Source organism: Bacillus rossius, chromosome 12 (genome assembly GCF_032445375.1).
Source record: "Bacillus rossius redtenbacheri isolate Brsri chromosome 12, Brsri_v3, whole genome shotgun sequence".
NCBI classification, from domain to species: domain Eukaryota; kingdom Metazoa; phylum Arthropoda; class Insecta; order Phasmatodea; family Bacillidae; genus Bacillus; species Bacillus rossius.
In genome coordinates, this window is record NC_086339.1 from 53,979,876 (window position 1) to 54,007,550 (window position 27,675).

The 27,675-nt window shown below is 39.3% G+C and overlaps 1 protein-coding gene across 8 annotated transcripts in view; it reads left to right on the top strand.

Moving 5' to 3' along the window:
• Positions 1-27,675, top strand: part of LOC134537948 (ribosomal protein S6 kinase 2 beta) — a 146,767-nt gene that overhangs the window by 87,502 nt on the left and 31,590 nt on the right. For all 8 annotated transcript variants that reach the window (XM_063378949.1, XM_063378947.1, XM_063378950.1 and 5 more), the window contains 3 exons: positions 7,319-7,444; positions 11,399-11,488; positions 25,629-25,787. In XM_063378949.1, coding sequence (XP_063235019.1) covers positions 7,319-7,444; positions 11,399-11,488; positions 25,629-25,787 — 375 coding nt within the window. The remainder of the gene's footprint in view (positions 1-7,318; positions 7,445-11,398; positions 11,489-25,628; positions 25,788-27,675) is intronic.

Consider the following 27,675-nt stretch of genomic DNA (forward strand, 5'->3'; position numbering starts at 1 on the left):
ATATCCTAACTGTCCAAGAAAACGTTGAACTCCCTTGACGTTTTTAAGTTGTGAATAGTTCACTATGGGAACAATCCTGATTTCCTTGTGAAATCAGAAATATGACGTCCTTACCTACAGCTATTTTATTGGGGTTGATGTTCGATCACATACATCAACATTCAAACCAACGCCATGATGATGTGTAACTGTCCGTTTAGTCCGAAGATCGCAGCACTGTCACAAGGTCCAACGGGTGGTGCAAGAAGGCACCAAGTCGCACAATTAAAAAAGTACACAGCAACCCTCAACATTCCGACCACCGAAAATAAGTATTTTCATAATCACCAGGTAAACATCTAAACAAAAAAAAACTACTCCACTCTACGGCATCCCCAACAAGAATGTGAACTAGCTAAGAACTAGTATGGTTAGTTCATGGGCAATGGGCAAACTTTAGCCACTGGTCTCACAAATGTCCCTTGAGGAGTCTTCAGTGTGACAACACGCACTATCCCATCTTGGCCTGGATGGATAGCTGTGACTCTCGCAGTCTTCCATTTAAGTGGAGGAAGATTGGGTTCTTGGACCAAAACCAGCTGGTCTAGTTGTATGTTAGGTGTTGGGGTGGTCCATTTAGCACGTACAAGCGGGTAACAAGTTGCCATCTGTCTAACTTATTTAGAGAATGATTCATCAAATCGTGGTCTGGCACGGCAGTCATTGGCTCGCCCACCAGAAAATGACCTGGAGTGAGTACATCATACTCTTCAGGGTCTGTTGAAAGCGCACACAGTGGCCGAGAGTTCATCACCGCTAATATTTGTGCTAGCACAGTGACAAATTCCTCTAGGGTAAGAAGCAGGTTCCCCACTACTCGCTTCATGTGTTGTTTTGCTATTTTAACAGCCGCCTCCCAGAGGCCCCAAAGTGAGGGCTTGCGGGGGGGTTGAAGTGCCATTTGATACCTCGTTGGGCTGCTTCACACAAGATGTGCTGTCGAAGCTCGTCTGACCACAGGGTCTTGTAGAGTTCCTTCAAGTGGTTACTGACACCCACAAAGTTTGTACCATTGTCAGAGTAGATTTCCGTGGGAGTTCATCGGAGTGATACAAACCGTTTCAAGGCTGCTAAGAATGCGTCTGCAGAAAGATCAGTCACCATTTCAAGATGTACCGCCTTAGTGGCCATACAGACAAACAAACACATGTAGGTCTTATACGTCACTCTTCTTCGTGTTCTGACTGGGGTAGTGAGAAATGGTCCTGCAAAATCAACTCCTACAGAGTGAAACGCTCTGACTTGAGTAAGTCTTGCGACTGGTAGTGCGCCCATTAGTGGTTTCAATGTCATAGCTCTCACCTTGAAACAATTCATACACTTGTGAAGCATCTTGCGAACTAGACTTCTTCCAGAGACTATCCAGTAGTGATGCAGTGTCAGACACGAAGTCGTCTGTGGGCCCGCATGGAGGTGGCCAACATGAAAGTGAATCTCAATTAACTCTGAAAGTTTGCTTTGCGCCGGAAACAGAATAGGATGCTTCATCCTCTCAGGAATAGAGGCATGTTGTAACCTGCCACCCACCCTGACGATTCCCTGTAAGTCAATGAAGGGTGCCAATGCCTGAATATTCTTGCTACATGTTTCCCCTTTCTTGATGGCAGTGATGGCATCCTTAAAGAAATATAATTAGGTCATTTTGATCAGGTAAGTTAAAGCAGCCTCCCTTTCCTTGAAGGTTAAAATGGTGTCCTGTAAGTACTGTTGTTTCTGGAATCCTGCTTTCACACGCAGAACCCATGCTGTCACAGCCTGAAGTTTACTCAGTGAAGATGCATTCTGGATAAGACCTAGAGGATCCTCTGACCTCTTCTCTTCATACTGAGCAACCAATATTGCAACTGAGGGTGGTTTCAGTTCAGGATTGCTTCCGTGGTGTTTCATCGCCTGTGATGGCCAATGTTCTTCCTTTTGCAACAGCTATCCAGGACCGCCGAACCAGCAAGACTGGTCCAGCAGTTGAACTGGCAAGCATTCACGAGAAGCTGTATCAGCTGGGTTGCATTCCGAGGGAACATGCTTCCAGGCACTTGGCGGCACCGCAATCTGAATTTCGGCCACTCTATTGGCTACAAATGTCTGCAGCTTGTGTGGAGACATAAGCTAGGATAACAGTTGAGTCTGTCCAAGCATGCAACGCTGGAGTCTTGACCGTGGGCTGGAAAAGTGCCAAAACATGTAAGCATAGCTTACTCAACAAGTGTGCAGCACAGAGTTCAAGTTTTGGAATGGACAATGTCTTTAGGGGAGCGACCCTTGACTTTGCCATTAGCAGGCGCACAGTAACTTCACCGCTCCTTGTCACACACCTAACATACATGACTGCAGCATAGGCCTTCTCACTCGCGTCACAGAACCCGTGAAACTGAACGTCCAATTCTTGCAATGGAATAAATCGGGTTATTAGTACCCGAGACAACAATGGTAACGCTGCTGTAAAGCTCTCCCATTCAGACAAGATGTCTTCGTCAACTTGGTCGTCCCAACCAAGACCCTTAGTCCACAACACTTGCAGCAGAATTTTACTCTCTGTAATCACTGGGGCCAACCAGCCACATGGGTCATACAATCGAGCTATGAAGGACAGAATACCACGTTTGGTATTCGGTACAGTGGGTACCTTTACCTTGTAGCAAAACTCATCCTTTGATGGAGTCCAATGTATTCCTAACACCTTCACCGACTCCGTACTGTCGAATTTCATATCAGCCTGAGCAGTGTCATGGGTGCCGACTACATTTCCATTATTGGAGCACCATTTGTGAAGTTGGAAGCCACCTGCTCCGAGTAGCGCCACTAGCTGAGTCTTCAATTCCTGTGCATCACCTACAGTATCGGCCCCGGTCATCAACAAACACATCATGTAACAGAGTGTGAGCAGCCAAAGGATAGTTAGCGCCTTCGTCTGTTGCCAACTGCTGCATGGTTTGGAGCGCTTGGAAAGGTGACGATGATAGTCCATATGTTACTGTGTTCAGCTCAAATATATGTATTGGGTCACTAACCGAATTTCGCCACAAAATACACTGGAACTTCCTATTCTCAGGATCAATTACAATTTGACAATACATCTTGCATACATCAGCTGTTTTCGCAATTGCTGATGTTCGGAAATTCAGCACAATGTCAGCAACCTCCTTGTGCAATTTAGGACCAGACAACAGCAACTTGTTCAAGGAGGGTCCATTGGTTGTCTCCGACGATGCATCAAATACTACGCGTACCTTAGTCGTTAAACTATCTTCTTTGACCACAGCATGATGTGGTATAATGTACAGTGGTCGGTGACGCGCATCCGCCCTTAATGATACAGACACCTTGCTGTCTGCATTCTGTGTCAATGTCCCAATCTTTGACATATGGCCCAGGCTTTCGTACTCCTCCATGAATTGCTGGTATTGCTGAAGCAACTGGGGGGATCGACATAATTTACGCTCTAACCCCTGCAATCGCTTGAGGGCAGTTGTGAATGAATCACCCAACATGTCCGCTGAACGTGCAAACGGAAGCCTCAACACATACCTGCCTTGGTTGTCACGCCTGTGAGTCTCCTGGAAGTGCTGTTCACAGATCTGATCTTCCCTGGATGTGAAGGTCTTACTAGGGAGATTTTCAACCTCCCAGAACCGTTGAAGAGCGAGGTCTAGGGACATGTCAGTGCGTACCAGTAATGATGCTGATGCCGGCTGAGTGAACTGTTCACATGGTGCATTACCTGCCAGTACCTATCCGAATAGGGTTTGAAAGGCATGAGGCGGTCCGTGAATCTTAGTACCTGTCATTACTTCTGCCACTACCTCCGCAGAAAGCAGCATGTCTATGGCACTGGGCACAGAGAACTGGGGATCTGCCAGCGGCAGGCCATCTAGATGCACTAAGCTCCCAGTGGCAATCTTGGTTGATGGTAGGTCTTTGGTTATTCTTTTAAGAATAAATGCCTTGCTGGTGATGTGAAGTTTTGGTGATTGGTGTGATCTAATCTCGCAAATGACTGATCCCTTGGCTTCCAGGATCAAAGTGTTGCCAACCCCAGCAATACTCACATTAGTACGATGTCGCCTTAGTCCCAGCCGTTGTACACATGCCTCTGTGATGAAGGAAGACTGCGAAGCACTATCTAGTAACGCACGAACCACTTGGTATTGACCTGCACTGTCCTTGATGCGTATCAATGCCGTCATTAACAGCACTGTGGTGGGTGGATTGACCGGCCTCATTTCTTCTGATGCACACATGGTAATTGCTGGACTTTCTTCCTCACCCCGTCCATCGTCATCTGAGCTCGCTGCGTAGTTCCTAGGCCCCTGTCCCGTGACAATGTGGAGGAGTGTATGGTGACTGCCCTGGCAGAGTTGGCAGCGAAACTTAGACTTACACTGTGCTGCCACGTGTTGTCCCCGCAGACAGTTATAACAGAGCCTCTGCGCCTGCACTAAGTTCCGTCTATCCTCAACCGACCTTGAACGAAATTCCTGGCAGGTGTGCAATCCATGGAATCCGTCGCACACACTACACTTCAGGTTGTCTTGAGTTGAAACAAGTGTAGTCTTTCTAAAACATTGTATGTTGGAGTCAGACACATTATTCGGTCGCCACTTATTTATGTTAATAACCCGGTTGCTTGAAGTGTTTTGTGAGAAGACTGGCCTGGTGCTCCTAACTGAAGACAGATGGACTTGCTCTGCTCCTTTTGCCCTCCTGTCCAGAAACTTCAAGAGACTGCGGTAGGAGGGAATGTCCTCTTCATTTGACATTTCAAACCCCTGTTTCAAAGGCGAATCAAGCTTCTCTAGCAAAATGTTCAATAAGAGGAAGTCCCACTTTTCGACAGGGAATTCCAATGCCTTCAGGGCATTTACATTCTCTTCGACACAGGCTGCAAACTTGCTAAGGGCATTCTCACTGCGACTGTCTACTTGAGCCAAATGCAATATTTTTTGCACATGGATGGTCGCTGTGATCCGAACACTCAAGAATTTCCTTTCCAAAAGGCCCCATATTACATCATAATTACCTTCCGTGACTGGTATGTTGCAAACTAAGTCCCGCGCCTCGCCCTTAAGGCATCCTAACAGATAGTGAGTTTTTTGCACTTTAGTCAAGTGCAAACATTGGCCAACTACCGAGTTAAATAGTTCCGCAAATCCCTTCCACTCAGCACGGTTACCGCCAAACACCGGTAGCGGTAATGCAGGCAACATTGACACGTGGGGACTTAACGTGGCTTGCGATCCCGTGTTAGGCACTGTGTCACCTGGTGCCTTAACCTCATTTTGGCTTGACATCTGTTTATTGTATAATTTCCGTAATTCCCGGAACACTACTTCATAAACCGCAAACTGTTGCTTGACTTCGCTCATATTGACCTTATCACTGGGGGGGTTAGTGCACATAGCAAAGAAATTTGCTAGTAATTCACTCCTTTTTTCTATAACTTCCTCAAATACAATTTTAAAATCCTCCAATTTGGATGCATCCTCCTCCGACGCTTCATACAAATCACGGGCTTCATCGGCCTTGCCCAATAAAAAGTTGAAAATTACGTGTTGCAATTCCGGTGTTTGTGCCGCCATTGTGCTTATCTAGTGGGTAAGCGTTTCCCTTTGTTTTTGACTTACTTATTTTTGCGTGCGTTACTTCACTAATCCCCGCGTAAGGACTCTTGTGTGCCCTTAATAACCGTAAACATAGATGCACTGCCGCATAATTTCATTCTTCTAATAATTATCAATTTCTACCTTCGCGATGTCCGTCATTAATTATAAGCCGTTGACATTTCAACCACGCATCACCGATAGGTCATTACACCGTTTTTCGTGCAAAATATTTTGAAAATCGTTCCCTAGATGTTATTATAACACTTTCACCATCGGCTAATCTTGATTTGCGTTATAATCCGGCCCGGAGGACCAAAAAATGTTCGAGCACATACATCAACATTCGAACCAACGCCATGATGATGCGTAACTGTCCGTTTAGTCCGAAGATCGCAGCACTGTCACAAGGTCCTTCGGGTGGTGCAAGAAGGCACCAAGTCGCACAATTTTTTTAAAAAGTACACAGCAACCCTCAACAGTTGATATTCAGATAACCCAATCCAAGGCAATTGAAAACGTCTCTCAAGTGAACCAGGTACATATTTGGCAAAAGACGAACTGAAACAATTATGTTGTTTGTGTAATTAAACACTTGTATTTAATATCACTGAAGATGTGGTCTCAACTCAGTGCCAGACTGCCGAAATGGACACCCATGGGGGCGCTATTAAATTGAAAATGACCTCAAGTGGTGGAGAAGGAGGTGTATTATCTACAGTCAGGATGGAGAAAACACCGGTAAAGCTGGTGTTCAGGTCGATCACAGACCCAGGTGATGTAGAGCACTCTCTACAGTCGTGTAGAGCACTCTCTACAGTCGGTAACAGAAATATATTGTCCTTAATCTTGGAATTGAGAATTTTGAAGTTTTGAACTAAGCGTAGATCCATTGAGGCCTTCTTAGTAACCAGAAACATTGGTGTACTGTATTTGGAAGTGGATGGCGTAATAACTCCAGCTTCTAACAAACAGTCTACAATCTCTCATTTTTTGTTTGGGAGGATAAACTTTATACCCCTCATCTTCAATTAACCCTATGTAGAAGACCCATTCATTCATAATAAATTGCCCTAAATCTGTGATTAATCGGCACAAGCACAGATTTATAAATAATTTAAAAATAAAATTAATTGCAAATGAATCTGAAAGCAACTGATTTATCAAAAAAAAAGCTAATTAATCAGACAAAAATTCCAGTTGACAGTATCGACTATCAGACTTTGATATTCCTTATAAAATAACAGTGTACTTAAAATGTCGAGGTTTTGCTGTTCATGAAGGATTGGCCAGCTTTGATTCCAAAAACATTTGATTCTAGTCCTTCAATGCTATTGCAGTCAAGTGAATCTGTTGATCCCGGAATCTGAATCAAGTCAACGCTTTACTTTATATTTTAGTACTGGCAAGCAGTATTAGGTAATAAAAAATTTCATTTTAGAGATCCAAGCAAGTTCCTTTCCTGAACTAAGTAGATCAATATAACGATAAAACCACTAAGAAGCAACCATGCACTTTACAGTTAATTAAAAAAAATCTATAAAAGAATTTTTGATGATATTAAAATCAAAAATATTTAGTTTTACATGTGTGTACATTTCCGGTGGGTAAATTGTGATCATTACTGATGATAATCAAACTGAAGTAATTGTTTTTGGTTGAGAGATTTCTGTATGTTGCAGATAATGTATGTGAAGCCAAACTTGATAACAGACGAGTATGAGCTCAGGGAAACCATCGCGGTTGGCAACTTCTCAGTGTGCAGGCTGTGCATCCACCGAGCGACACGGACCGAGTACGCAGTGAAGGTGGGTGTACCTTCAGTGTTAGTGTGCATTCGTTCATTCATTCAGTCTTTTATTTGTTTATTAATCATTATTCATTCATTGCATATATCCTTATCACTTAAAAATGGTGAAAATATACAAGCCACTGATAATTTTACAACATGACCTTTATTACACTACAAGTATTATGTGAATTCATTTTATAATAAATCATCAAAAAGTATAAAAATAAAAGATAAAAAAAAATTATTTGTTGTTAGTAATTGTAAGATCTAAAGTGCTGAAATAAGATAGTAAATTTTTTTTTGAAACAGCATTTTGATGTTTAAATTATTGGTGCCTTGAATCTTTGCTAATAATTTTTTTAAGCGCTGTGTTATTTAACTTGCTATTGACGTGTTGGACTGGAATTTAAAGATATTGGATTTTCAGAATCCGGAGCAACAGCATTGAAATTGTCACATAACTTTGTATTCAGAAAAAAATATTTACTATTAAAATGTTTCTCATAAACTATCTCGTCCATCCCATTAATAGTCCAAATGATTTCAAGTTCACATAAAAATATTGATACATAAGGACAAATAATAAGCAACACATTATGGAAATAAAAACAAACATCTTATTCCCTATTCTACTGTAAAATTTGTGAAGAAAAACTAATTCAGAATTTCACTTGTAATTTTTTTTTATTGCCAGCACTAAAGTTTTCTCTGGCAACCTCTGTTGCTAATTTTTTCTTAAAGAATGATTAACTCATTTTTAGCTTAAGGATGTTGTACAGGGTGGCCAGCCAACCGGGAAATCGGGAAATACGGGAAATAGCCAGGATTTCTTAAAAAAACCAGGAATACCTGGAATCAACCAGGAATTTTTATTAGAACCGGGAATTTTTTTTATGAAGTAACGATCACAATAACATACGGCTGTTAAATGAGCACGTTCACCACCCGTCGAAGCACGACAGTGTGCTCATGTGCTATATTTTGTGAAAGTTAATTTGTTCATATTGCATTTAAAACTTTTGTAGTACGTAAGAAACCGTTAACAATTCAGACTTCCATACTTATTATGTTTCTGTATTCAAAAGCAACAGCATTTTGGCTGCAAATGTTGTAGGGTGGTAGTAATTTCTCGCACGGCATGTTGGTAGCACTAGTTTTGTATGTATATTTGTTTCTACTTTGCGCTCATGTTGTTGCGTCATGGTATCACGGATACTTTTCTCGAGTTTTTTTAAAAGTTTAGTTGTGCGGGACGTTGTTTTGAATTTTTTAATCTAACATGTAATTGGCGCAGACTATCAAAATGTCAACAAGTTCGGTCACCACGTACAATGACAAATATACGGAAGAGTTTGAATGGGTGGAGAAAGATCCAAAGTGCAGGACACACGCTATTTGCAATTTGTGTAATGTTAAAATCAATATCGGTAGCATGGATGGGAAGAACAGCATTAGCCAGCCACGCAAGAGAGGCAAAACACGTGCGTTTGGTGTCAAGTAATTTTTGTGACGTGAGATTATAAATTTTTTGTTGGTGGTAGGTTTTGTTTTAAGCAAGTTCGTTGATTTAATTTTTAAGCCTATAGTTAAGTTGTCTATTGTTTAACGCCAATAAAACTTCATATTGTGTGTGCTTTGTGTAACAAAAATGCAAATTATATGCAAATATTGATAAAAACCACCCTTGAAAAAACCTGGAAAAAACCAGGAATTTTATTATCCCAGAAGAGTGGCCACCCTGTTGTATTACGTGCCTGTGCATTACTGTTGTTGAACCATACTCAGATTTTAGGATAGAAGGGCATCATGTTATCAGGTAATTTCTTGTATAATTTCCTAATACTAGGTGCTTAAGTCACACCTAGATAACCTTTCCCACTATGGCCTGGAATGCCAAATTTAGAAACCACACGTTTTTATTTCATAAAATTAACCGTAAACAATTATCATTTCCCCTTTTGAATCACATTCTCATTTCCTGTAATTTCTTTTTGATCATGCATGATGACCAACTGCAAAAAATTAAAACCACTCTGATGTTTCTGAAAGTCTAATAGAAATTTATGGCCTAAATATTTGACCAAGATGGCGTCTATCTGTTTCATTGTAAAAAAAAAACTGAGTTTGTGTCATTTAGAATATCATGTACTTAACAACATTTTTCACTACTGCTGTCGTGAAGTTAGTTTATAAACATAACCTAATGATTCGTTAAAGATGTTTGCATTTACCAGAAGTAAAAATAAATTAATTAAAAATGTTTGATCACATTGAGTACTTATTTTGTCAGAATTTTTTATTTTTAACAGTATTTATGATGAGGGTTGAATTCACATTTCACAAATAAGGTTTATGTCCGTTTTTGTGATATCTTTGTGCTTTGTCTACATGTGAAAAATTGTTATTTGTTACGTGATGTAGATTGTGATGAAAACGTAAGTATGGTATAAAAATTAGTTTGCCAGAGATTTTTACTATTAAAAAATTGGTTTTCCTGAAGTACAGGCTGAGCACAAATTATCCACACTCTTTCGAAAAAAAAACTTAACAGTGCGGCGAATTTACCTGAAACTTTTTTCAGTCTATAGAAAATCTCTGAAAGTTTATTTTTCAAATTATAATGACTTGAGTTAAGCAGTAAACATCGAGGTGGTTTTCAAACTCGCCCCACACTTTGGTCAATATCTTGGTATGATGGACTCAATGGCCTCCGTTATTCTCTGTCTCAGATCCGGCAAAGATAGCGACAAAGGTGGCATGTACACTTTGTCTTTGACATAACCCCACAGAAAGACATGGCATGGGGTTAAGTCTGATGATTGGAGTGTCCATCTGCACCACACCACATCTTTGATGCTTGCACGACCAAGCCATCTACCAAGGAGATGTGTCTTTAGGTGTTCCCTTACAGCCAAGTGGAAGCAAGGCAGTGCACCATCTTGTTGGGAGATGAAGTCGTTTTAATCTTCTCCCAATTGAGTCAGAAGCCACAAGATGAGCACTTCAAGTTATGGATGACATGGGACAGTTTTTTGGATGAAAAAGAAATCTTCTCCCTCGACATGGCACAGAACTCGTTCACTTTCGGGGAATCTCTTTTATGCTTGATGGAGATATGAGGATTTTCTGTTTCCGAAAACATTCAAACATTCATTTTGCCACTGAAAAGTAACCTTATGGGTAGGTTGTTTGTTGTTGTTGTTGATCCTCGCTAGCACCTCAGAGCAGAATGTGTAATGAGTACCATTTTCATTTTGTTTGAGTGCCTGGACAAAACTGAGTCTGTACAGTTTCATGCGTAAACGTTGTGTAAGATTTTTGATACAATTGTTTGGAGCATCTGCAGTTCACGACTTGCTCACCTAGTTGATTTCCATGGGCTACGAAAAAAATGATGCTCGAACGTGGTCCTCATCTTCGGGTACAGAGGGCCAACCACGAGTCTTGCCTTTCAAATGCATCCATTCTCTTGAAACGTCTTGTACCAGGCATAAATGGATGACCGGCTTGGTGGTTTTGCGTTGAAATATCTGTGAAATTCACGTTGCACAAGTTACTGACTCCCTTTTCTCTAACTGGAGCATTCATCAACTCTTTTGCTGTGCGGGAGGTGCTGTTATAAATACTAGCTGCTTATAGCGGAGGTAACCTGCAACACGAATCTGAAACATTTGAGGGGGTTGGGGGAATAAACCTTCTGGTATTCTCTATTGGCTGGTAGAGGTTTTAGGTAAATTGTCCACATCGTTTAGTTTTTAGGATTTTTTTAAAGTGTACTGATCATTTGTGCTCATCCTGTATTATCCTGAGGAAAAAGATTATTTTTCCGAAGTTTGGGTATGGCCTCGTTCCCGTTTTTTGTCCTGAGTTTCGGAATCCCATCCACCTCTAGTTTTTTGAAATAGTTGAACTTTCATGTGGTAGGCTTGCTGTTGGGCATTGCCGTTCATCGCGTGGTGCTTGCCCGCAGGTGATCGACAAGAGCAAGAAGGACTGCCAGGAAGAAGTGGAGATACTGCTGCGGTGGGGCCACCATCCGAACATTGTCACCTTGCGCAATGTGAGTTCATGCAGCATACGGTGTACAAGTAGGAGTTTTCAATAGGTAGTCTCTTATCAGTTCTTTCTTTTGTAATATACAGTAAGTCCTCGGTTTACGTCGGGGTTACGTTCCTGAAAACCGCGGCGTAAATAGAAACGACGCAAAATGAGCCATGTTTCATGCCACCGGCCGACCACGGCCCACGGTTGGCCGGAAGCGCTGGCACACAGACGTGACAACGGGCAATTTTATCAGCAAATGACAACCGACAGCGTGGGAAACAAGTCCAACTAGTACTTCTCAGCTTTATAGAATGGTTATTTAACCAGCTGCTTTATTACCTTTATTGATTGAAATATTAAAACAGATATATAGTCGTTTGGAAGACATCTTATGAAGAAAAAATCATAAATTGCAGTGAGCTGATACTGTAGGCCTACTACAAACGCATTTAATCACGATAAAGTTAACAACGGCACGTTTAAAACTCTGGCCAACTCAATGATATCATAGCGACTGAAGTGTAGAGCTGTAGCAAACCGTATGTATTCGTTACTGAGTAACGGGTGCGGCATCTAGTAACGAGTAACGAAACGTTACACACGAATGCATTTTGTTACTCGCATTTTTCGTATGTTTTACGCATGCGCGCGCTTATTCGTTACAAAGAACGATGTTTGTTTATTAAGAAAAGTATAATTTGGAAATTCGTCGTCCAAGTTTTTTTACTGTTTATTAAAGGTATTGTGTGTGTAGACAAAGTTTGAGATTGGAACAGAAACAACGTAAGAAAGTATTTTTTACAAATTATAAATATGTATGTTTTTGTTTTTTACTATCGCGTATTTTCACGTTTTTTGTTCTTATCTTAAAAGAGATATTATAATAAAGCTGCTCTAATGAGATTTTATTGTTTCTTGGTTAACAAAGGCTGTTAATTATCAAATACTTTTAATTGTTTATATTCGATTTATTATTATTTACGCGACGTCATACTGTACGCGTACGAAATACGTCTCGATTCGTTGCTGTTACATAACATAGCATGTTATGCGGTATCAGAAGTAACGAGTAACGATACGAAAGTAATGAGTACTAATTGTTATAGTAACGAATACATACGGGTACACTTTTTTTAGTTACTTTTACACCTCTACTGAAGTGCCAAGGAGTTGGCCGAAAAGGGGTAGGAGAAAATGCTGTGTCGTTGCGGGATACGTGCGAGATACGTGGGTGGCCGAGCGGGCGGGCTGGTAGTATTGCATCACCGCGCGGAGAGCAGCGGAGAGCAGGAAGCGTCCCTCATGATGTATGATAAGATAAGGCGGTGAACGTGTAGCTTACGCTACGTAGCATAAATTAACTACTGAAGGAAACAAAGAATTATAAACGAATTATATATGGTGTTTTGGTTAAAATAAAGATTTACGGTCATTGTAAACGACGTTATTGTGAATCGGCGACAACTTAAATTGAAACATGAGTACTCAAACTTTAGCGACGTTAATCCGAAACGACGTAAATCGGTACGACGTAAATAGAGGACTTACTGTACTTGATATGTATATGTTTTCAGTTTGGTACTTCATTTATGAAATACATTTTGGTTACCGTTGCTGGACTTGCTAGTGTTGAAGGGGTCTGATTAACAACTCTTCCAATATACCGTGCAATGGATTACGTGCCAAAAAAAATTTTTTTTTTTAGGTAAAGTTGTTCATAAAAACAAACCCAGTTCATGGAAAGTATGTTTGTTTAAAAAGTGAAGTATAAAAGAGCACGCTAAACAATTTAAATTAATAAGTCATGCAACAAAAACCTTTCTTCAACTTCAAATAGAAAAACTTTCTTCAACTTCAAATAGAAAAACAAAATCTGTGGTCGGAATGCGAGCCTGAACTAACGCGAAACTGTCGTCGTAGTACACACTTACCACGTAAGAGTGCGGGCCATCAGATGTTGTTAACTTGGAACTCGACAGAGAGAGCGCATTGCATGCAATTGGCGAGATATTGATATTCGACTACGTGTACGCGCTCTATAGGGAAGCAACATAAACAAACATGAATGATTCCAACTAGCGCTGGCTACATTGTTGTAAGTGGTACACAGCAGCGACGCAGACGAAAAGATAAAGGTTATAACGTTTAAAAACGTCTTTAAAAGAAAATATACATGTCGGACAACTTCGTATTTCCGTTAATTAATTAAGTGTTAATGTCCGAATAAATATTAGATTTCTACTTTAAAATATATTGTTTTATACGGAAAAGATACCTGCACAAAGCGCTCGGAATCTAATAGCGGGACTAAAAACATCATGCGACGTTTATGCGAGAGTTTTTTTTAATCTAAATTTTGATGTCCTAAAATATGGGTGTGACAATTATGCGCGTGCAACGATTATGTGATAAAACAGCGTATCTTATATCTTTATGATTGCTGTTCAGTTATATGTTATTCTTATATTATTCATGTAAAACTTACAATTGTTTTGTAGTTATAATCAGGGTTACTGCTGTCTGTGTTTTGTGTTTGTTTTTATATATGTTGTTATGTATATGTTTATGTATTTGTTGCTTCTTAGTGTCTGCATATATTTTGTGTCTCTTTGTGTTTGTATGTTCGTGCTCATCATTAAAGTTCCCCTCTGTCAGCGGGCATATCATATAATACCTTAGTGGGTCGTGACCATTTCCTCTTCAACACTCCTGATCTATGTCCAGAGGCGTGCACAATGGGTGAGTGGGGGGATATATTCTCCCTTTCCCAGATCCTAAGCATTCCTAATAAAACATATTAGTTGAGACAACAGAAGGAAAGAATTTGAAAGCAAACAAGTGGCAAAGAGGTTCTATTCCCTTCCCTTTTTCCCGATATTAAGTTCTGCGGAATCTCCCAGCAGTGTCCTTGTGCGGTAATGTCTGTAATGTCGACGAGGCTTTAAGACAAGGGGGTGGAGGTACATGTAGAGAGTATTCAAGGTTATATGAAGAGTGGAAATGTCAAACGTTCTAAGTGCCATCTTAATAATTTTACAGGAGAAACAAAAAACCTTCTGAGTCTGTTAATACTTAACATAGTACTGCCACAATATGAAGGAAGTTTCTTCAGCATTACAAGTAGTAAGTTGTATTGTGCGCCATTACCAGAAAAGCATTGACATAGAGCAAAAAAAGCAATAAAATAAGAACGTTAAATGTGCCAAATGAAGTGATCATCGGGTCCAAGTGCCATTATCATACCTGCCAACTTTTACGGATTGTCCGTAAGTTTTACGGATTTTTATACTATTTTACGGTTTTACGGACGTCTTTAATATCTTACGGATTTATTTTTGTGTGGTGGTTTATTACCGTTCACTGTACGGGCCATGTATACCTGCCAAATTTTACTGTACCAGCCATGTTACCGACGCACCGACGGAAGGCGGAATGAAAACAAAACAAGAGATATAGTTATTTGTATATGGTTTGGACTGGACAGTCTACGGTCGTTTCCCAGTTACCGCAACGAAAAATTACTTCCTTAAACGGAGGAACGGACCACAATTGTGACGTCAGCCCTACCTCCTTGGTCTGTTCCTTGTTCCTTATATTACGTCCAAAATGACTGACTATTGTTCGTAGTTCCAATGTAGTGCTGCGCAGCCTTTTTTTTTTTTCATGTGTATTTACTTGGTGGGAACCATGAGTAAGCTAGCCAACAAGAAATATACAGTAGAACCCCTGTCATACACTTTTCAACGGAGGGCACAAAAATGGTGTATGATGCGGGAAAGTGTATGAAAAGGGAATGGCAATAATAATTTTTTTTTTTTCAATCTACCATACCAGCACAATGTCAGATTAAACTTAAATACATAATGTGTAAATAAATGCATTATATTAATGAAAGATATGCTTTCATCAGTATATATACATATAATAAAACCACCAGAAATGTAAAATACAGTGGTACATAATGTGTAAATAAATGCATTATATTAATGAAAGATATGCTTTCATCAGTATATATATAATAAAACCACCAGAAATGTAAAATACAGTCCATAATCAAGTAAAGCTGACATGAGAAACAGTGGCCTTACAAAATGTTATGAAGTCCTTTTATGAAAGGGGAGGGGGAAGGGAGGGGGGGAGCCACCAAGCCTAAATTAGAAATTAAAAATTTAGGCTATTGTAAAAAGAAAATCAGAAATTTTTGCTTGTTTGTTTCATTTTACAAAAAAATTTATGCAACAGAACAATTTTCAATAAAATTTTAACTTGAGAAACGTAAAAAAAAATCTGATCGTAAGAAAACAATAACAAACGGGTATATTCAGTTCAAAGATTAATGAATGCACAAAATATGAGATCCGTGCCTTGGTAAAGCGCGTGCACCATTTTCATAATCAGTGCTAGTTTGCGCCACTAGTCTCGCTTGGTGCTGGCCATAGATGCTACTAGCGAAGTGCACAGTCTTCCTGATACTATCCATATCTATGGTGCGATAAAGTTATTTTCTTACGTTTGCAAAGGTAAACAATGAACGTTTTTCAAAATAAAAGCATTAAAACGTAGTTTATCGGGAGGAACATAACAAAAAAAATTGTGAATTTTAGAACTTTTCCGTTTTATAAAAACGTATGAAACGGGAAATTAATAATTTTATAAGTGTATGTTACGGGAAAGTAAACCATTTTAAATATAGTAGTTTCGGCGGGACCAAAATTAATCGGCGTATGACACGGGAAAATGTATGAAACGGGAACGTATCATCGAGGTTCTACTATTCAGACTTACCGTGCTGCGTATAACAACGAATTCCCGTGTATTCTGAAATTGCAAAAAGGAGAAACTTTTGTGTTTTGCATAGTGTGCCGGTGTGATTTTAGTATTGCTCATGGAGGTAGGTCTGACATAACTACACACTTTAAGTGTACTAAGCATAGGAAAAACGTGCTTTCCACAGTAATTCAGAATGTGAGCGCATTTTCAGTATGGTGAAGAAAAAAAACAGAACCCAATTTAGGTCCTCCATGTCATCTGAAACTTTGCAGTCTATTTCTGTGTTGAAATCAAGGAATTGTTTGTTATGAACAAAGGTTTACCTCAGATTTATTAGGTAAAGCAAAGAAGGCAACTGCTGCACATTCAAAGTCTTTAAATTGCATCAAGGATGATAATCAGGAGATGACTGAAATACACTAGAGTCCCGTTATAGCGAGGTGTCACGGTTCCGGGTTTGATCCTCGCTATAACCGTGTCCTCGCTATAACCAAATTGGACAAATTTTGGCCCCCAAAAATTAAAATTAACCGAAAATAGCATAAAAATTGTGTTTAAACCTGTATAATTGAAAAATAACAGGTTATATTAACGAAATCTTAATTTCTGTGAGCAGATGTGTGAATTCTCTTTAAAACGATACCCCATAAGTACGGATGCGATCACCGATTGCGTCAAAATAACCAGAATACCCTACCTTCCACGTAAGTATAGCATCTCAGCTCGCGGCTGACGTAGCATTGTCCTGCTATCTATCGTCGACGCGGGCTGTCTGCTGGCGGCATTTGGTTCGGGATGTTCAAACAGGTGGTGCTAGTGTAGCGCGACTATTTAATTCCTTACAAAAAAGCAGGAGTGCGGCTGCGGCAACGCACGTACGCCTCAAACTTAATGTCCGCAGAAGAACTATACTTTTTTCATTTAAAGAAACCTGTCAACTTTTTTAGAAAATAAATTTGGGATTAAACTCAAATAATTACCACCCCTTTCCCTGACAGATACCCCAACAACTGCCCGAAACAAAAGTTACAAGAAAACTGCCCTAGCGATTCAGAAATAAATACGGTAGTGCCTACTAGAGGTGTAAAAGTAACGAAAAAATGCGTAGCCGTATTTATTCGTTACTATAACAATTAGTACTCGTTACTATCGTTATGTTACTCGTTACTTCTGATACCGCATAACATGCTATGTTATGTTGCAGCAACGAATCCAGTCGTATTGCGTACGCGTACAGTATGACGTCGCGTAATTAATAATCAATATAATATAAACAATTAACAATATTTGATAATTAATAGTTTTTGTTAACCAAGAAACAATTAAATCTCATTAGAGCGGCTTTTTAATATTATCTCTTTTAAGATTACAACAAAAAAAATGTGAAAATACGCGATTATAAAAACAAAAACATACATATTTTTAATTTGTAAAAAATACTTTCTTACGTTTTTTTCTGTTCTAATCCCAAACTTTGTCTACACACGGCCCTGATAACTAACGGAAGTTTGATAAAAGAAAGAAAGGATGGGATTCTATTTTCAAAGCCACGCACTTAGGTGGCGACTGCACGGCTGAATAATGTGACAGGCGTCAACGGCAAGATGTCTAGTGGCGAGCGAGAGGGGTGGAGATAAAGGAAACAAATAACAAAAGCGCGCTTCAAGCGATCACGCCGTAAATTCCTCTAAAATACCTCGTTATAGCCGTGTTCTCGCTATTACCGTGCTCGCTATAACGAGATTCTACTGTATGTAACAAACATGTGATATAGCAAGGCATGTCTTTAAGTAATCTTGTTTAGTGAATACTATTGCTTTTGTTTTGTACTTGATCATTTTGCTTTTCATATGCATGCTGTGTAAATTGGCACATTCTGGATAGGTTTAGTTTCCCAGTACATTTACAATATTGACTGTATGAGGTTTTCATTCTAGGCTATCGATATGCCCTTCATGTCATTAGTAAATTAGCAGAAACCAAATGGAATAGAAAAATAGAAAATAATTGCACATAAAGCATGTAAAAAATTGCCGCATTTGATTTACGATACATTTTCCCAATTTAAAAGTTTTCTTGATGACCAAACTAAAAAGTTGGCAGGTATGCATTATGATTGCCGTATATATTCAGGGTTGAATAATAAGTAGGCCTACATTCGATTATTAGTGTGAACACATATTTAAACGCAAAACTTCATTTGGAGAAACCAAACATTACTGGTCACCATTAGAAAAACATTTTACAGGCAGTAGAACAAACAATAGGATAATACACGAATGCTGTGTAGTCACAGAAGGGTAGGCTGTAAAACATCACTTTATGGAACATAGGCTAATGTTACATGTAACCAGTGTAACAGAATACGTATTACATTTTTACACTGGTGTACCAACTAACTGTCTATAATAGTCCCTGTGTTCTTCAGGAAGAAATGGTATCATTGTTAACAGGTCTTTTTTTTTTCTCAGCTGACACACTGGGTAGATCTTTCACAGTAAGCACAGCATTCTGTAAATCAGCCACGGTTTTTCCTCGCTTTAAAACAGGGAAAGCTTGCCACTCTTCCAATTCAGAGTAAGTGTATTTGAGTTGGATGGGTTTGAGCAACCTTAATCATTGTGGACTTAGAAATGTTACATTTACTCAATGTCAGCAATGAGTTTGCAAAATTCTTCAAATCAAAGAAGTCACATGAATCCATTGGAACTACATGAAAAGGATTTACAGCTTTCGCTGACTCAACAATCTTATGTAAATCGTGGGGAACGAAGGCGTTGCTTACCTTCCTTTGTTTCTGTATAATAGCGAAGTCTCTATCGCAACTCAAATAATTATGACTACTTACCAAGAATTTGTGTACAATTTATTCAAACCACCCTAGACTCACTAGGAACATCATTAAAAATACAATCGTGCTGTTTTTATTCTGGCCAGCGCAGTTGTCTGACCAGATTATAAGTTTTTTACGTTTCAGATGTCCCAAGTTGAAAACTTTCAGTAAGCATGACGCAACCTTGGAGCTACCGCGTGAAGCAATGCTTTTGTACCACATACACATGAAAGCATTATTGTGGTCACTGACATAAACACCTAAATTGTAACAACTCAACTTCCTGCAGTAATACATATTGCTGTAAGTTAATGTCGGTACCAACAATACTTGCTGCATGTCAATGGATATTACTGTGCTATCGCAGGTGGGCAGTTTGGCATTAGCTGAGTCAATGGCCATCAATTCCATAGCACGTTTGTATTTTTTGTGATGTACCTACCTGTTGTAAAATTTTAGCTTTTGGTGAGCATTCATTACTAGCCTGAATCTGTAAATGTAGCATGTCAGACTGTTTGCATGTGTCTGTGCGAGGTTTATGAAACGACACGTGTGCAAACGATGTTTTAAACACTGACATATAAAGTTTGTAAGATACGTGGCTGTCTGGATATAAAGAGATGTAGCATTCATAAAGATGTGATACATTCAAATCTGGGCTCAAATACTCTTTACATTACTTAGCGCGATCGTAGTGACTTTGGTCACGTGGGAAACAATTTATGTGATCTTTAATGTTTTGTCTGTCACAGTCACTCTATGTGTTTCGACGGGGATTCTTACCGCGGTTGTCAAGTGTTCGTAAAAATCTGTGTCCAACCCCAAGAATGTCTTAATGTAGTTTTACAAACCTGTCTTGTGGTACCATTTGTGTCCGGTATTAAATAGCACAACGTGCACTGACGACGACTGTTTGCTGGATCGTCATATTTACCATGTCTGCGTCTACCTATTTCAGGTACCTGCATTAGTTCTAACTTGTTCGTTTTCACTTGGTAATCCATGATAATCATTAAACAGTTTTAGCTTCCACTGCCAAGGTATATTACTGCATTGATAACTGCATTTACAGGTTGCCTAAAACAATATTACATACTCAATTAGAATGTTTCACGTAACATAATATGCTGTAGTACACATAACATTGAAACTTAACTGAAATGTAGTAGCCTTAGTGATGCATTAAAATTAAGCGCTAAATCATTATTCTTTTATCATTCTGAATGATTACTAACGATGGTTTCTCAGGAATTACAGTTTTTGTTTTCCTCCTCGCATAAGATTGTCCCGATATTCGCCTTTTGTTTTGATCATCTCTCCAAGTGCATTTTTTCTTTCCCGTGCTGCTATTACTTACTTCCATTACAAATTATTCAATTTGCATTCACTCAAGCACATATAGACACAACAAAATATCATAGATGCTTGTAACTGCGCATAACAACAAGACGGTAATAATACACTAACCATCCATGCTGCATGGCACTTAGAACACCGAACGGCAGCACCGCTTGGCACATAGGCCGGCGCTATTTGTTGTCGAGAGTTTGAACCACTTCCAGGGTGTATTGGCACTTGTAACATTGCTGGGGATACGAAACTAGGCACATAGAACAGTACTGTGAGATAAAACTATTTTTTCAGAAATCGGCATTTGGAACGTTTGACATTTCCACTCTTCATATATTAAGCATTTGCTTCTGAAATTCAGCATATTGTATAATTTAGGATTATAAAATTATAGAATTATGCAGCATATTTGAGTGCACATCTTTTTCAGAAGTTTCAATTCATTTTCACTGTGTCAAAATAGTTTTTGAATCCCATATTAATTCAGAATTTTCTTTAGTATAGAACATAACCTATTAGACTACACATCTTACTAAAATAACTGATGTAACTGTGCTTTATTATGGGAAATCTACATACAGAATGGTCTTGCACTGCTCATTGTACATAAAGGATGCAGAATATCCTTTCTTAGTTAGTCGATTCTCCAGTATATTGATAGTCTTATAAAAATAGCCAAAGTTTATTTCGACATACGCTCAATAAACATTATAAATGCATAAGTTTATTAATTAATTGTTGGAGTATCTGCATTCCTGAATTTTTTGATTTGAAAACAAATAAAAATAAGCTGTTTGGAGCCTATGCAAAAAAAAACTATATTAGGGGAAAAAAAAATTTTTATAAATAAAGTTTGCTGCTTCTAAAACAATTTACTTATAAATGGTACCAAAATGTCCAAAGAAACAAAATTATTTTCATTGATATTAATTACACAGGACCCTTACGATGCATGGTACAGCCAAAGGACTTTTTCCTCGGAACGTTGATGAAAAGAAACACGCTTGGGCTTTTTCCTACTGTGGTCAACGAATTCCAATTTAAAAATTCTAAGAAATATTTCAAGATCAACGTAGCATAGACTACAACAGAACTGTGAAACATACTTCTCAAACGAATACGAAGTTCTAAATCTTCGCTAAAGACCAAGTCGGGAGTATCACTTAAATATTTTACTACATCCAGAAAAAGCTATAAAATGATACAATTTATAGTGTTCAATCAGCACATCAGACCTTTTTGCTCGGTCCTCCAGTAATCATTCAGAACTAAAAATCACGTTATTGTCACCAGACTACTTACTAATGGTGTATAAATATTTATTTTGTTAATTTTATAAGTATATTGTGACATGTTTTAACCTGCTGGGCTTCATTCGTCGTAGCGTCCCACATAACCTCAGTGGGGCATTGACGTCAATGAAAACACCACAACCGGTGGAAGTCTCAGACATGTCAGGATCGTTTGATTTGCCGTACTGTGTTATTATGGATAATTTAGCAAACATACTGTCAATATCTATTAACATAAATACGTTGAAGTGGAAAGGGTTAAAATATAGAAAAATATTATGGATAAACAAAGAACACATGGTATTCATAATTGAGTAGTAAGACTTGGTTAGGAGCTCGCCTGTAACTAGATATGTACAATATTAACTACAAAACAAAACATTTTAACTAACATTAGGTAAAGACAAAATATTTAAATAGTTGATTTAAAATATTCGTAACTACGTATTCTTATTTTAATGGTTTCTTGACAGTTGATTTTAGCCGGTGAAAGTTCAAAGCATTACAGTTCATTCTTCCTAGATTTCAAGTTAAAGTTGAATAGCTGAAACATTTATACTAAGTCCAAATCCAAATGAGAAGTAGTCTCTGTAGACACATATAGGTTACATAATCTTATAAAATATCTGGCCTTTACTCCAGTGATGTGCGATTCTGTTAACTGTGTTTCCCTCTCTGGAACACCAAAGCAAGGAGGAGGCACATGACTCAAACCGCCAAAACGGAGTTAAGATTTAGATGTTACATTATAATATAAATTTTTACATCGGCACCAAAAACTGTGTAGAAGATGGTAGAAATTAATTCTAAAAGGTCAAGGTAAGTCCTTTTCGTTTGGGACGACTTAAAACATAGAGTTAATCACAAGTAGGTGGTATCAAAATAAACAAGATAGCCATAGAACTATTACTATAAATTTATCTTTTCAAAATTTGAATATACTAACAAACAGTTAATATATCATTGTACCAATTCTGGACTAATACAAAGCTTAACAATACGTATATAGATAATGAAAATATTTAGGAATAAATAAAAGTGAAATATTTAGGAATAAATAAAAATGAAATACAAACTTTTCATTGAAAACAAATTTTATAAGTAAATAAAATAATTTGAATGTAATAATTGTGTGCCGTTAATTAGTAATTTCGACACGATATATTTTAAATTTTTATTATGATTTTAAATTTTTGTGTGGAAATTTTATTTGCTCTACTAGAGTGTGATTTTAATTTGTTAGTCTGGTGTACTCCTCTGAGTTAAACTTTGTCTCAGTGCTCTGAAGCCCCTTTCCCATCGGCGTATCGGATATTTTGCTAGCCTAATCCCTGACTGGCAGACAGCTTACCATTTCCCCCGCCTTCAGTCACGCCTCAAGCCTGTAATATCATTTCTCTTCGTGACCCTAACTGCATAGACAAGCCTGTAGCTTGCAGGCGACCAGTTCGCAGAGACGAGCTGAGATTGGCTTTTTTCATCACGTGTTAGTGTTATGTTCGCTCCTCTGCAGCCACGACGGGACGTAGATTCCCATCAGCGTTGCATTTTACCCTCACCTCCCCCCCTTCTCAGTTCCAAGTAAGACCAATGACCGGTCGTAACCCCCTGGGCAACAGTGACCGTTCTCAAGGTCTTCTCGCAAAAAGCGAGTGTGCCAAAACTGATCACAAGCGCTACCTAGCGACCAAGTCGCGAACTTCTCCGCTAACCTACCCTCTAGGGCGCCAGAGAGCAGCACCTGCTTTCCCTTGAGTTATATGGACGCCAGGCGCGAGTCGATTGTTTTCAACTCAGACCCCTCCGACAGAGTTCTCTACTGTCGCCCAGTGAGGCCAACTTCAAGACTCCTGCTAGAGTTTTTTTCTCGCCCGCATTCGGGCAAGTTCGGAATCTTTCGGCGGCCCAGACCTCCCTCCACCTGTTAGAGCCGGCGGGCACTTTTAATTACGAGACGCGGTTTGCCGCGACACAGATCTACTCGCGTCGCGTCTGCAGACAGATCTCCATCGAGTATCGGCGAATCTGCAAGACTTCATCCGACCGCTAACGACTATGTAGTCGCTTTGCATAAGGGATGCTATCCCTCAAGTCAATCCTAGTAGATTAGTCTGTCTGCATAGTTTAATTATTTGCCTTCGAAATTCTTTTTTCTCTTTTAATTGTTATTATGAAGAAATCATCCGCGTCCTGCCGCGCAATTCGCGAGCTCCAGATCCTGGCTGACTCCACGACTGCAGCGTGCTGGGCAACTCCCCTGTTTTGACAGGGTCGATGACAGGGAGAGACTGATGCTCCCATCTCGTGGCCCCCCCTCCTTTCCTGTTCCGTGGGTCACATTAGAAGAAACATTTCTACTACCCGACGTGATCGTTTTGAAGACCCCGGGTGGTAATGTAAATTCAACATTTCCCCCTTACCTAGCTACGAACTATCTTATGCGGATGACCAACCCACCAGCGACCAGTGTTTTTCTCAAGAAAATGTAAAACGAATAGAACTATTTATCAATGTAATCATCGGATCCATCCAACTTTGGGTGTGAAACTCATAATGCAAATGTTTATATTCCAAACTAAGAATGTAAATTGGTTTAAGTAAGCGCGGGCCGGCCCATTTTCGTTTTTCTTTTGTTAATCTTTCAAAATTGTTAAAACCTTTTGTATGTTCCCCACCTCGTGTCGCCTCTGGTAAATCAATTTATTTAACTTATTTTTTTTATCCAGCATGTTTCCAAGGCTCTTTTTTAATTAATTCCAAATAATTCTATTTTGAGGCACGAGGGGTGTTACAATTGTTAAAAGTGTGTGAATTAGAAGCAGCACAATATTCAGCTACAAAAGTCTAAATACATACTGCATACCTGATAAATATTTTGCACCTCATCTTGAACAGAGTGTAGTAAAAGTTAAGCAAGGGTTTTTTTTTCCAATGCCTGCATCCCTTGTGAAATGTGCTGATGATGCAGACCTTTTTTTCCCCTTGGAACATAAGTCAATTTGTTTTTGAAAGCTAGGCATAAGAAATAATTTCCTGTGCTGTTGAATGATAAGACGTCACTGCGGCAGTCGCCTCGCTAAGGTGATGGCAGCGGCAGGGCAGGTCCTCGCTGCATGATGTGTATTATCTAACTGATGAACATGCTAGCAGTTGTAATGCATGTTTGATGGCTTGAATGGTTCCCTCCCAGTAAAAACCACAGCTTGCAGACACCACAGATTTTATTTATGACTCAATGGCTTGAAATCCAGCTTTCTGAGGTATTCTGAATCAGAAAAATCCGTGGAATTATCAAAGTTTTTTAATTTTCCCAAAGATGAAATAGAAGAAAATTAATCTTCAATTCGACTTAGACTTTCTGAAGCTTCACTACCCTTACAATTAACATAAAATTATTTTCAGCTGCCTCTTAACCTAGCCTACATGTTGAAATAGGTAAAAATAACTTAAGTAATTTTATCAAAATAAAAATAAAAATTAATCATTTTAAATGCATTCTCATTCTGATATCAATAAAGATAATCTAGGTTTGGAAATTCATCTGCACTGACCTTGAACACATTTACATAGAAAAATTCAGTTATCATAGCAGGGCCGTCGAGAGAAACTAAGGTCCCGGGGGCAAATAATTTTGTCTGCCCCCTCTCCATTTATCTAATCCCACAGATTTCAAAAATAAGTGCCATGGTCATAACTGTAAATGTGATCTGTGGGTATCAATAACTTGTAAGGTTTCCGAAGAATTCTTTCATCAACGACTTGTAATCTGTGTCTTATCGTGAAAATGTGGAAACTCGACTGGGTCCCAGGGATTTTGGCCCCTCTCCCACTTATAAACATGAAACATGAAACATGAAACACAAGCCAAGATGTTTGCCGTGCCGCAGCATGACGGCGGGGCGTGCTTGCAGGTGTACGAGGACGAGCGGTCCGTGTACCTGGTGATGGAGCTGATGCGAGGCGGGGAGCTGCTGGACCGCCTCAAGAGGCACAAGTTCTTCTCGGAGCGGGAGGCCAGCGCCATCATGCAAGTGATAGTCAGCACCGTTCAGTACCTGCACCAGCACGGGGTCAGTCGCCTTGCCTTCGTCTTTACACTGGACTGGGACCTTAATATATATACTATAAAGTAGGGATGTGTCAAGTCGAGTTGTTCAAAAACCCAAGCATTTTCGAGTAGAGTAGTCAGCAATTTTTTTTATATATATATTGTTTTAAACTCTACTAACAGAAAATAGTGGCACCACAATACACACTGTAGATAGTATCTCATGGTGGTTATTTACTCATTATCATAGTTCTAACTGCGTAATAGCCTATGGTCCGTATCTACAGAGAATGTGTGTGTCTACATGTGTGTGTGTATATATATGTATGTGTGTATATATATATGTATGTATATGTGTGTGTGTGTGTGTGTGTGTGTGTCTATATATATATATATATAATAGTAGAATCCCGCCGATGCGACCCCCCTCTGATGCGTCCATTCCGTTTATGCGACCGTTTTTTGAGAAACCGTAAAAACTTTGAGCAGAGAAAGTCGAAAATTTGAGTAAAATCGGCTGAAAAACAAGTCTGTCACACTTTGTTGGGCGCTATGTGTTCACGTTTATCTTGGCGAGAGCTGTACTGTAAGCAGGCAGGCATACAAAAGATGGCTAAAAATAGATACCACCCCTCTAGACTGTCCACGCGGCAGTGTCTAGCCAAGCTCGGCACGTCCACTATCGCACGAAAAGCTGTCTCAGCTGTCATGTTATCTTACCCGCCCGCAGGAAAAGCCGCTGTGGTAGCTTCTGCGAGAGCATAAGAAACTCCTCCGGCCAGCATCCTCCTCCCCTCCCACACCGCGTGTGACAAAAGCCAGGTTGTATAGTCCATTCTCTGTAAAATAAATATTTTTATGGGCTTATACGATTCTTCTTCGCCGTTAATAAATACTTTATAAGTTTAAGTTATTATGATACAATTTGTTTATTAGTCACACAGCAGTTTCTGCTGAAAAATCACTAATACCTCGAATTTTTTTGAATAGAAAAATTTAGCAGGGCCATAAATATATTTATTTTACTGCATAGTTACGTTTCCATCTGCATTCCAACGTTTTTTTTATTATTATTTTTTTACGCTGTGAAGGGACGTGGAAAAGATAGTTGCTTGAGCTGTCAGAATAAACATCGCTGACGGCAAGGGCGGGAGCGCATCCTGTCTCTGTCACTGTGATTATCTACTCCAAAAACATGTCACAACATTTCAGGATAGCATTGTTATTACATCTTTCGTTTATAGCCGAATGTTTTCTACCTGATCTACACAAGTTCCTTCCCCACGTTTTGAACGAAAATAACCACCAGCCGGCTAGCATAGCCGAATTCGCGTGACACAAATTCCTTTAGTGCGAGTATTTATCGGAACCCATTGTTCGGGGTATGAGAGTCCGAGGTGTAATATGAATTTAAAAAGTTGTCTTTTTTACACAATAGACTATTTGAATATGAAATCTATGCGAACAAAGGCAATTTTTTATGTATTTGGATATATTTGGTGGTGCTTGGGGAAGGGGGGGGGGGGGGTGTAACAATTGGCCCGAATTCTCTATTGCGATCATTCCATTTATAAGTCCGTTTTTCCGGAAACTGTGAGGGGTCGCATCAGCGGGATTCTACTGTATATATAATTTTACAGCTTGATATTTCAATGTAAATTAGCTGTTTAAATTTTTTTTTATTTATTTATTTATTTTTTTTTTTTTTCAAAAATTTGTACGTTACTAGTACCAATTGAAGTGGTCGGTGCGCGTCACTTGAACTTCGCGCCGCGCGGCGGACTTCGGCGCTCCTTCCCTTCCTACCTTCCCCCCCCCCTCTCTGCGTCCAGTGCTGTGTTTTGTCTTCCCCTCGTGAGGTGTCCGCGCATGCGCGTGGCGCCCTCTTGCTTAATTAAAACTAGGTGTAA